Below are 12,155 nucleotides of genomic sequence, written 5' to 3' on the forward strand. Positions count from 1 at the left end.
CTACCCACCTGCATAATTGAGAGACACAGTCTGAGTGGCCGTTCCAGCCTCGTTGGTTGCCAGGCAGGTGTAGTTCCCAGCATCCTCGGGGAGGGCATCTCTGATTGTTAGAACTCCGTGGTTGGATATACTCATCCTGTATTATGTAAGACAGACATCAGTCATGGGAATTCATTTTAATTGATTTAGATGATTACAAATACATGTGTCTTGGTGAAATTCATCACTTGATGTCCAAGTATATCCAATCTCTTTTGAAAATGTATTTAATGGCAGCCAGATCACGTACATTTACCAAAAATCGGGAATAATGTCGTTTGTGGTTAGCTGCAACTGTAAAATGAAGCAAACGAGATGTGACATTTGTATATTCATGGGAAGCTGTTAAAATAGAATCCAACAACTCTCTGCAGCTGCTGTCGTGTAGGTGTTGAGTGGGCTAAGAGTTCCTTTACCTTGGCCGATTAGGGAGGAACATGTTTCCATGACTCCAGAAGAGCTGCGGAGGGGGGGAACCGGCTGCTGTGCAGACGAGGCGGACCTCAGACCCCCTGGAGAAGGCTTGTCTCTGGGGTCTGACTACCACAGAAGGGGCCTCTGCAGAGAGACAGAGAGGATCCATAGGGAAGAGCTGATGACTCATGTCCCAGTCATGTTTGTATGAGTAATAATTTATTACAGGCAGAGCTGATCATGGCTAGGCAGTGGTAAACCTCTGCTAGTCTGGGGGCAGAGCGTGATTCACCAGGAGGGCCTGACATCATGATCACAGCGGATCACAGTCAGAGACATGTTTCAAATTTGTTTGTCCTTTGCAAACGCATTACAAGCATCTGAGTCCATGCCCATCATAGAAGCTGCAATTTTCGACTTGCATCAATTGGGCTGATTTGAAACATGTTCTGACTGAGAGCGTTTCTGGAGAAGTAGATAAAAAAATGTATCAATACAATTAGATGGGGCCAGTCATGCTACTAAGGCAGTAATGGAAAGCAGATGCCAGAGGCCTGGAGGAGGTATAGAGGATGTGTTTAGTGTTTAAGCAGATGATCAGTACAGTGTGGTTGGAGTGCGGTGAGCTACAGTACCTGGGACGAGCAGCCACACTGTGACTCGGCTGTCTCCGTTGGCATTGGTGGCCACACACTGGTACTGGCCGGCATCCTGGGGCTGCACCTCATTGATCTCCAGGAAGGAGTTGGGCAGGACCCTGATCCTCCCAGAGTGGGCCAAGATAGTGAGGCCTGCCCGCTGCCAAGTCAGGTTGTGGCGCATGGAGCCCTCCACCTGGCAGGCCATCACAGCCACAGCCCCCACCGTAGAGCTCACGTTCAGTGGGGCCTTCAGCACCGGAGGAGGCTCTGTCTCATGGGAAACACAGTCAACACAGTGAGACAGACAACACACTATGAGCAGGGACAAAACAGTTCATTTTACTGTCAATGTAAACATTTGGAATGACATGTTTTGTTTCAAAGTGGTATTTAAATCAGCAATATATAAATAAGATAAGTATTTTGGAAAGCTTTGACTAGCTACGGTACTGTAAGTGATCTGTGACTGTGTGTGTGTGTGTGTGTGTGTGTGTGTGTGTGTGTGTGTGTGTGTGTGTGTGTGTGTGTGTGTGTGTGTGTGTGTGTGTGTGTGTGTGTGTGTGTGTGTGTGTGTGTGTTCTGACATACCTCTCACGGTCAGCTGTGTGAGCGCTCGTCTGAGTCCTGCGCTGCTCTGAGCGATGCACTCGTACGGACCCTCATCCTCACCCGAGGCATGTGGAATTTCCCAAAATGCTTTACCAGAGAATCTGAGTCACATGAACAGTTAGCTGGCAGATGAGTGATGATGGGAGCATGATACTGTCTTACACCATTGACAAATTAGCCTCTCTGGCACAGAGACACAGCGAATACCACTCGTCAGAGGTCGGTATTATTTCATGTATGTAATTCAAAACAGAGTGTCAGAACAGAGGGAGAAAGAAATAATGCTTTGTTAAGTTTCCAAGATGACACAATCGAATGCGTAATGTACACAAAATCCACTGTGTATACCCGTCTCCTGATTGATGCAGCAATAAAAGGCAACCGAGTCTAGCTGCAATAATGTCTTGCAGAGCTGGTAACTGCAAACAGTACACTGTGTCATACCCCATGACCTAATTAGCTGTTTTACAGCGGGTATTGAATGCATATGGCTGTTCCATCCAAAAGGAGGGCAAGTCAAGTGTTATAGTGTGTTATAGTGTGTTATAGAGTGTTACAATGTGTTACAGTGTGTTATAGTGTGTTAGAGTGTGTTATAGTGTGTTACTGTGTGTTACAGTGTGTTACAGTGTGTTATAGTGTGTTCAACAAACAGAACAGATGGAGACTCACTGGAACAACTTCTCCTCCCCAATAGCAACGCCACTCCTGGTGAACCTCAGCCTATAGGGAACGTCGCTCTCTACCGAACAGCCAATCATAGCGGGCTGCATATAAAAGCCGTTCACCACCTTGGGCATGCTCACCGCTGGGGGATCTTTGTCATGACAAAAAAGAGAGGAGGGAAAAGGTCACACAAAGGACTAGGTCTGTCTTGGAGACACTAGGGAAGAGACTGAGGAGAGGGATCTCTTACCTGGGATGATGTTTGTGTAGGAGACACTGGACAACCTCTGGAAGGGGTATCCTTTATCATCCTTCCCTGTCACCTTAAGGAAGAAGCTTTGGGAAGGAGTGCGAAATTTTGGGACACTCCAGAGTCCTCGGCTGCCACTGTCTGAGGGCAGAGGCACGGGGAGGGTGCGTAGGGAGCGTCCTGAACCTGAAACTAACTCCATGTGACTCAGCTGACCTGGGGGCTTCAGCCCTGTACACTTCAGCAGCACATGGGCTGGAACTCCTTTGGAAGGGGAGGGGAGCCCAACGTTATTCAATGCAATCACGTATACATACAAAGAAATAAAATTGCATGCACACATTACCTTTGATGGGTCTCTCCCTGGTATGGTTGAACTCAGACACTGGTATACTGGAGAACCCAGCCCGGAAGTCCAGATTACTGACCCCTGTAACTCTCAGAGTGTGGCGGCCACCGCAGCCCACCTGGACATAGACAGGACATTCAGTTGTTGTATTTTGTCTCAGAGGTGACTAAAGCAGTTATCTCATTCTCAATACAGGATGATCACATCAGGAGGATCTACTGTACAGTACCTTCAGAGTCCAGGCTCCAGGTCGGGGGAACTTTAGGTTGACAACACGGGCAGAGTTTGGGATATTCAGCAGCTCTGTGAGGCCCTCCTCCACTCTAACAGTGTGACCTAAGCAATTGAGACATAATAATATCATTTCAAAATTTTAAATAACATTAATGTTCAGCAAAATGGATATCACAGGAGGTTGGTGGCACCTTAATTGGGGAGAACAGGCTCATGGTAATGGCTGGAGTGGAAACCACAAGCTCCTTTCCAGCAATTATTATGAGCTATCCTCCCCTCAGCATTCTCCACTGATGGATATATGGTATTATTCTCAAGTATTGACAAAGTTATTTGCTATCTATACAGAGAAAATACATAATGAAAGCATGATGTACCAAGGGGATCCCTGAGCTCGATCTGAGGGGCTGGCCCACTAAGTGACACAGTGACCTCCTTCAGGCTGGGGTCAAAGGGCACCTCCCACTGGTTCTCCTGAGCGCTGTCATGATTGGAAGAGAGCAGGTGAACCTTCAGGGCCTGCACTGTCTCCTCCACCCACTTCAAGACCTGGCAGAAGAGAAGACTTAATCTCAGCAAGATAGTAGCACACCCCACACAGCACACAGCTAGAGGACATACTAGACAGGGGAGGTCTGTGACTTAGACTAGGCTATATACAGTGGGGCAAAAAAGTATTTAGTCAGCCACCAATTGTGCAAGTTCTCCCACTTAAAAATATGAGAGAGGCCTGTAATTTTCAGCATAGGTACACTTCAACTACAAAATGAGAAAAAGAAATCCAGAAAATCATATTGTAGGATTTTTAATTAATTTATTTGCAAATTATGGTGGAAAATAAGTATTTGGTCACCTACAAACAAGCAAGATTTCTGGCTCTCACAGACCTGTAACTTCTTCTTTAAGAGGCTCCTCTGTCCTCCACTCGTTACCTGTATTAATGGCACCTGTTTGAACTTGTTATCGGTATAAAAGACACCTGTCCACAACCTCAAACAGTCACACTCCAAACTCCACTATGGCCAAGACCAAAGAGCTGTCAAAGGACACCAGAAACAAAATTGTAGACCTGCACCAGGCTGGGAAGACTGAATCTGCAATAGGTAAGCAGCTTGGTTTGAAGAAATCAACTGTGGGAGCAATTATTAGGAAATGGAAGACATACAAGACCACTGATAATCTCCCTCGATCTGGGGCTCCACGCAAGATCTCACCCCGTGGGGTCAAAATGATCACAAGAACAGTGAGCAAAAATCCCAGAACCACACGGGGGGACCTAGTGAATGACCTGCAGAGAGCTGGGACCAAAGTAACAAATCCTACCATCAGTAACACACTACGCCGCCAGAGACTCAAATCCTGCAGTGCCAGACGTGTCCCCCTGCTTAAGCCAGTACATGTCCAGGCCCGTCTGAAGTTTGCTAGAGAGCATTTGGATGCTCCAGAAGAAGATTGGGAAAATGTCATATGGTCAGATGAAACCAAAATATAACTTTTTGGTAAAAACTCAACTCGTCGTTTTTGGAGGACAAAGAATGCTGAGTTGCATCCAAAGAACACCATACCTACTGTGAAGCATGGGGGTGGGAACATCATGCTTTGGGGCTGTTTTTCTGCAAAGGGACCAGGGCGACTGATCCGTATAAAGGAAAGAATGAATGGGGCCATGTATCGTGAGATTTTGAGTGAAAACCTCCTTCCATCAGCAAGGGTATTGAAGATGAAACGTGGCTGGGTCTTTCAGCATGACAATGATCCCAAACACACCGCCCGGGCAACGAAGGAGTGGCTTCGTAACAAGCATTTCAAGGTCCTGGAGTGGCCTAGCCAGTCTCCAGATCTCAACCCCATAGAAAATCTTTGGAGGGAGTTGAAAGTCCATGCTGCCCAGCAACAGCCCCAAAACATCACTGTTCTAGAGGAGATCTGCATGGAGGAATGGGCCAAAATACCAGCAACAGTGTGTGAAAATCTTGTGAAGACTTACAGAAAACGTTTGACCTCTGTCATTGCCAACAAAGGGTATATAACAAAGTATTGAGATAAACTTTTGTTATTGACCAAATACTTATTTTCCACCATAATTTGCAAATAAATTCATTAAAAGTCCTACAATGTGATTTTCTGGATTTTTTTTCTCATTTTGTCTGTCATAGTTTAAGTGTACCTATGATGAAAATTACAGGCATCTCTCATCTTTTTAAGTGGGAGAACTTGCACAATTGGTGGCTGACTAAATACTTTTTTGCCCCACTGTAGATAGACTTTCTAGCAAGACCTCTACTAGAAACCCAATTAGAGGGAAAGGACAGGAAGGATGTGCATGTGACCTCTCTCTGATTCTGAAACTGTCTGCTTCAACACTGTAATCTGGTCTTTGTCTTTGAACAATCTTATGTCTCAAAGGGATCTTCCATAAACGAAAGGAAAGTGAAACAGCTCAACTGTCAAAAAGATAACAAACAGTTTTCTGCACTCTTAAGCATGAATTCCCAGGAGGAGTTTCTCTCACAGTGGAAGGTAGCACACTGTCTGACAGAAAGAGCACTGCTTCTGCTCACCTCTTTTAATGAATCATAGCATTGGTTCCCTGGTCCTGAGATCTATTCCAGATTATTAACAGGTCCAATGTGCAGTATCAATGTAGGCTATATATGGCTGAACTTTTTTACTGTCTGTAATCTGTCAAATTGTAATGTAATCAAATTGTCAAATTGTAATGTAATGTAGTCTGTAATCTGTCAAATCCATTACAGTTACTAGTTCCATGTCCAAAAAATGTTATCAGTGAAGAAAATGTTGGATTACCCAAACTCAGTCATATAATCACATTAGTTTCAGTTACTTTTAGATGTCTTTCCCCTTAAGAGGTGCAGGTTAGAAGCTGACACAGCCACAATGTCATAAAATCTGATTTTAAACCTAAACCTCACCTTAACCCTAACCACAATGCTAACCCTAATGCCTAACCCTAACCTTAAATTAAGACCAAAAAGCCTCATTCAGTTCTGCTTCAAGGACAAGACTCATCCCAATAAACGTCAACCTGCTAAAGAGGCATTAGAAGAAGACAAACATGTATATCACATCTATTGCAGGATAAATTAATGTTAAATCAAAATGTGTGTTATCTTATAACATGCAAATCAAATCAAATGTAATTAGTCACATGCGCGGAATACAACTGGTATTCACCTTACAGTGAAATGCTTACATACGAGCCCCTAACCAACAAAGCAGTTTAAATAACAAAAAATAAAAAAATGTGAATAAGAATAGAAATAAAAGTAACGAGTAATTAAAGAGCAGCAGTAAAATAACAATAGCGAGACTATATACAGGAGGTACCTGTATAGAGTCAATGTGCGGGGGCACCAGTTAGTAGGTAGAGTTATTAAAGTGACTATGCATAGATGATAACAACAGAGTAGCAGCGGTGTAAAAAAGGGGGGCAATGCAAATAGTCTGGGTAGCCATTTGATTAGATGTTCAGAAGTCTTATGGCTTTGGGGTAGAAGCTGTTTAGAAGCCTCTTGGACCTAGACTTGGCTCTCTGGTACCGCTTGCCTTGTGATAGCAGAGAGAACAGTCTATGACTAGGGTGGCTGGAGTCTTTGACAATTTTCAGGGCCTTCCTCTGACGCCACCTGGTACAGAGGTCCTGGATAGCAGGAAGCTTGGCCCCAGTGATGTATTGGGCTGTACGCACTACCCTCTGTGGTTCCTTGCTGTCGGAGGGCGAGCAGTTGCCATACCAGGCAGTGATGCATCCAAGTCAAGATGCTCTTGATGGTGCAGCTGTAGAAGCTTTTGAGGATCTGAGGACCCATGCCAAGTCTCCTAATGGGGAATAGGTTTTGTCGTGCCCTCCTCACAACTGTCTTGGTGTGCTTGGACCATGTTAGTTTGTTGGTGATGTGGACGCCAAGGTACTTGAAGCTCTCAACCTGCTCCACTACAGCCCCGTCGATGAGAATGGGGGCGTGCTCGGTCCTCTTTTTCCTGTAGTCCACAATCATCTCATTTGTGTTGATCATGTTGAGGGAGAGGTTGTTGTTCTAGCACCACACGCCCAGGTCTCTGACCTCCTCCCTATAGGCTCGTCGTTGTCGGTGATCAGGCCTACCACTGTTGTGTCATCAGCAAACCTAATGATGGTGTTGGAGGTTTGACTGTCGGTGCAGTCATGAGTGAACAGGGAGTACAGGAGGGGACTAAGCATGCACCCCTGAGGGGCCCCTGTGTTGAGGATCAGCGTGGCGGATGTGTTGTTACCCTTAACACCTGGGGGAGGCCTGTCAGGAAGTCCAGGATTCAGTTGCAGAGGGAGGTGTTTAGTCCCAGTGTCCTTAGCTTATTGATGAGCTTTGAGAGCACTCTGGTGTTGAACACTGAGCTGTAGTCAATGAATAGCATTCTAACATAGGTGTTTATTTTATCCAGGTGGGAAAGGCCAGTGTGGAGTGCAATAGAGATTGCATCATCTGTGGATCTGTTATGGCGGTATGCAAATTGAAGTGGGTCTAGGGTTTCTGGGATAATGGTGTTGATGTGAGCCATGACCAGCCTTTCAAAGCACTTCATGGCTACAGACGTGAGCGCTATGGGTCAGTAGTCATTTAGGCAGGTTACCTTAGTGTTACAGTTTACATAGCTGTCCATAAATGGACGTTGCATTTTACTTAATGGGTTGGTTTTGCAGGCTCCACTGCTTTCTACTACAGATAATAATATGATTAGGCCGTATCTTTACATAAAAAACAACAACAGAGAGTCACATTTTCAGTCATTCCAATTAATATAACACCCCTTGTCTTCAAAAATAGAACTTAGAAATATGGAAATATAGATTAGTCAAATTGTTTTACCTGAGTATAACCCCAAAACTATGGAATAATTAGTCTACTCTGTTGTTTATGATACTGATAATGTTACTGATTGGGCTCATTGCTTCGAGTTGATGCTTTGAGCACTCCCAAAAGTGGTATTTGCATGTGAAAAATGTATTGTTTACGTTTTTGTTGTACGCTTTGATATCTCGACTCCGACATTGCGCGTCCTAATATTGATATATTTCTTAATTCCATTCTATTACTTTTAGATGTGTGTGTATTGTTGTGAATTGTTAGATACTATTGCACTGTTGGAGCTAGGAACAACCCGCATTGAACTACACCGCATTAACATCTGCTAAATATGTGTATTGTGACGAATATAATTTGATTTGATACGGGGAGGGACCTACCTGAATTTGTCCAATATAATCTCTCGTTTTGCTCTGTTTGCATTCGCACCATTGGATGACATTGCTTGTACTGTAGTTTACAAAAGCCTATTCCTGCTCTTTTCCTGCGATCCATCAAATGCATTATGTGTCATCATAGTGGTCTCTGATTTCTGGTCACACTCGCTCAGTCAGAACAAATTTAAAGCAAGCATTTTTTCAAAGCTAATTTGAATATCATTGAGAAAACAGAAAGGAGGCCAATATTTTTTTTGCCAAATTCCCGCAGACATCCTTTCTGAATTTTAAAGTAATTCTAGAAGTACTCATCTACTTTTTCAAAAGTGTATGTAATCTGATTTTTTTTGTAATCCATTAGGCTACATGTATTCTGTTACTCCCGAACCCTACATATTGGTTGGGTTTTAAATAGCAAACATGGCCTGAGAGGACTGGTCTGGTCTTGGGTTGATGGGATTGTGGAAGCTTCACTCTGATATGAGGGTAATTATCTTATTCTCAGAGAACAGATTAACCAATGCCTGGCTTCCGCTGAGTCTGAAATAAGCCTGGGGGGCTTTATTACAATACATTTCAAGAGTAATCATCACTGAGAATACTTTCCCCCTTGACTATTACTGTAGAATATTTGACAGGTAGAATTTCAATGTTTGATTATATACTCAACCCTCTAGGTGAAATCATGCTAGTGGTTAGGATTCAGAAGAAAAAACAACGTGTCCTTTCCCCTTTACAGGAAAAGAAGAGAAGAACCCGTTGTATAACTGAATCTATTTTTTCTGACCGGATCATCATTTTTCCATCTTTCAAGTGCTTAACAAGCAACTGTGGTCTCGTGAGTACAGACATTATGGTTGCATTGTACCTATAATAAAACAAACAGAAAACATTACTTCAGTGGCCCCTCTGAGAAATGGGGCTTATTCAACACATCTTAATATATTTAGGAATAATGGAGAAGATTGGAGTGAGCAAAGCTGGCCCACTGGGTGCTGACAGCAGCTGGTTCCTCTCTGAGTTTACAACTGGAAACAGCTGTCATTTCTGCCACATGTGCTGCCATCCCCAGCAGAGCAGGAAACTGCTATAGAGTGACCTACTGTACATCTGCCTCAAACAGGTGTATATTTCATCTCAAGCACCTAGGGAGATCTCCCCAAAGACTTACACACTAAAACATTAGGGTTCCTCAATGGTTCTTTGGGATGGGTGATGGTTCTGTGGAAATCTAATGACTCAAATAACCCTTTGAGGTCATCAAAGGTTCTTTACAGCTCTTTTAGTGCAAATTAAATGTATGGGAGGCAGCTCATTTGCATATTTGGGGGTGTGGTTTACGCACAGCACTTTTTGTGCAACCATGAGATCATTCCAGTTTATTTAATATGTTGTGATATGCCATTATGAATTACATATGACTATGGCCAGTGATGGTGTCTTGTGAAAAACAAATGCATGGCCTTAAGTCAATTGAGAACAGTTGACTAAATCAGTCAGTGGTTTTCAATTCTCTCATCAGGAGACCCCCAGCTGTTCCAGATATAGCGCAATTGTTTCAACTTGTCAATTAACGCAATAATAACACCTATGAAGTTTTATCAATATAATTTGTCTGATCGGAATAAAAAAAGGATCTACAAAGAACCTTTCAGATTGAGAAAAGGGTTGTAACCATAGTGGATATGTTTTTTTTTGGTGTTACATAGAACCTTTTTTAATGGTTGTTTATAGAATCTTAGAAAGGGTTCTTTGTAGCACCATACAGGTTCCATTTAGAACCTTATGAGCATGTTTTTTTATTGAACTTTCAAAAAAGCATTCTATATAGCACCAAAAAGGGTTTTGCTGTGGTTACAAGCCAAAGAACCCCTATCTGGTACAATTTAGAACCATTATTTGTTAGTGTGGGACATGGGGGACAGGGAGACACAGAGATAGAGCTGATGCTGTTTGGTCTGGCCAAGGTGTGACTCGAGGAACATGCTGCGTTCTGCTGCTGCAACAGCCGCTCCCTGCCTGAGCCATGGGTAATCCAGAGGATCGACGGGTCTTTGAAACCTCATCTGCTGTGTCTCGACTGAACAGGCACGTGGTGTTGTGTCAGGAAGAAGCACCTCTGCTATTTTAGGACTAGAGCAAGGAGGGTGGCCAGAGGAAGGTCTGCTAAGGCTGAGGAGATACACGGTTCTTTTCATCTTCCAGCTAGGTTGTTTTCTACAGGGATTCCTCCTCCTCCCCATGCCCCTTTGAAACCACCCAGCAGACCGCTTGAATGTTTCTCCCATAGTGATTGGGGAACCTATAGACCACAGCCCTCCTTGCACACAGGGGTCTCCCAACTCCGGCTCTGGGGTTAAGCAGCTACCACCATCACTGTGAGAGAGGAGACGGGGTGCCAGGAACCAGGCTATTAGGCCAAATCAGTCCCAGATGGACCCCCGTTCTCCTATTGGATGGGAACCTCAAAACACCTGCCTTGCCTCTCCCCCAGACAACAAGCAAGAGTCTACCACATCTGTCTTCCTGTTTCTGAAAGCAGGTCTAGACTACAGAGACTGGCTTTTTTCACTAACATCAGGAACACGACAGAGGATACGGATTAAGTGGATTTAATTGCTCTTTTAAGAAAAACCCCTGTCCCTTTAACTCACTACTGGGCCCACCTGATGAGGAAACCATTGGGCCAATGTTACTAGTGGTTATTTTATGGAAGGAAGTCCAGCCACTTCAGTGAGGAGTGCGTGTGGAGTTGAAACACAGAGACACGAACATGCATTAGCCAGGCTGCTGACAAGGTGATCATAAACAGCCTAGAGTAGTTTATAGATGGACAGCAATAACCCATGAGCTCATGGTCGACTCACGCAACAGAACAGACATCATCCATGTGCACGGATTAGAGCATAGATGAAACCTCCCAGAGCCCAGAAAGATTTCTCTTGGCCAGGTTCTCAGCCCTCTCACATCCCTCTCACACTGAAAATTGAGGATGGCCTCCATGACCATTACGACCAGAATTCAAGTTGAATTCTTCGGGATAGGTATCCCTTCCACGGGACGGTTGAGCTAACGTAGACTAATGTGATTAGCATGAGGTTGTAAGTAACAAGAACATTTCCCAGGACATAGACATATCCGATATTGGCAGAAAGCTTAAATTCTTGTTCATCTAACTGCACTGTTCAATTTACAGTAGCTATTACAGTGAAATAATACCATGCTATTGTTTGAGGAGAGTGCACAATTTTTAACATAAAAAGTTATTAATGAACAAATTAGGCATATTTGGGCAGTCTTGATACAACATTTTGAACAAAAATGCAATGGTTCATTGAATCAGTCTAAAACTTTGCACATTCACTGCTGCCATCTAGTGGGCAAAATTTATATTGCACCTGGGCTGGAAAAATACAAGATGGCCTTTCTCTTGCACTTCAAAGATGATGGTCCAAAAAAATATTTAAAAAATGGTTGTTTTTTCCTTTGTATTATCTTTTACCATTAGTGCATTCGCATCGAATAGCCCCCGTGATATGCTTTTAGGGAAGGGAACTTTAAGGGGACTTTTAAGAGAAGTTAGGAACAAATATAGACAGGCAGTTAGGAAAGCTAAGGCTAGCTTTTTCAAACAGAAATTTGCATCCTGTAGTACAAACTCAAAAACGTTCTGGGACACTCTAAAGTCCATGGAGAATAGAGCACCTCCTC

At 43.6% G+C, this 12,155-nt stretch overlaps 1 protein-coding gene across 1 annotated transcript in view; it reads right to left on the reverse strand.

The window, feature by feature from the left end:
* Positions 1–12,155, reverse strand: part of LOC112264089 (hemicentin-1) — an 81,148-nt gene that overhangs the window by 50,521 nt on the left and 18,472 nt on the right. The window contains exons 5-14 of the mRNA XM_042331094.1: positions 3,580–3,751; positions 3,198–3,304; positions 2,966–3,086; positions 2,620–2,883; positions 2,373–2,520; positions 2,032–2,058; positions 1,683–1,804; positions 1,089–1,361; positions 456–597; positions 9–136 (exon numbers count right to left, since the gene is read on the reverse strand). Of these exons, the coding sequence (XP_042187028.1) occupies positions 9–136; positions 456–597; positions 1,089–1,361; positions 1,683–1,804; positions 2,032–2,058; positions 2,373–2,520; positions 2,620–2,883; positions 2,966–3,086; positions 3,198–3,304; positions 3,580–3,751 (1,504 nt within the window). The remainder of the gene's footprint in view (positions 1–8; positions 137–455; positions 598–1,088; positions 1,362–1,682; positions 1,805–2,031; positions 2,059–2,372; positions 2,521–2,619; positions 2,884–2,965; positions 3,087–3,197; positions 3,305–3,579; positions 3,752–12,155) is intronic.

Source organism: Oncorhynchus tshawytscha, linkage group LG12 (genome assembly GCF_018296145.1).
Source record: "Oncorhynchus tshawytscha isolate Ot180627B linkage group LG12, Otsh_v2.0, whole genome shotgun sequence".
Classification (NCBI taxonomy): Eukaryota; Metazoa; Chordata; class Actinopteri; order Salmoniformes; family Salmonidae; genus Oncorhynchus; species Oncorhynchus tshawytscha.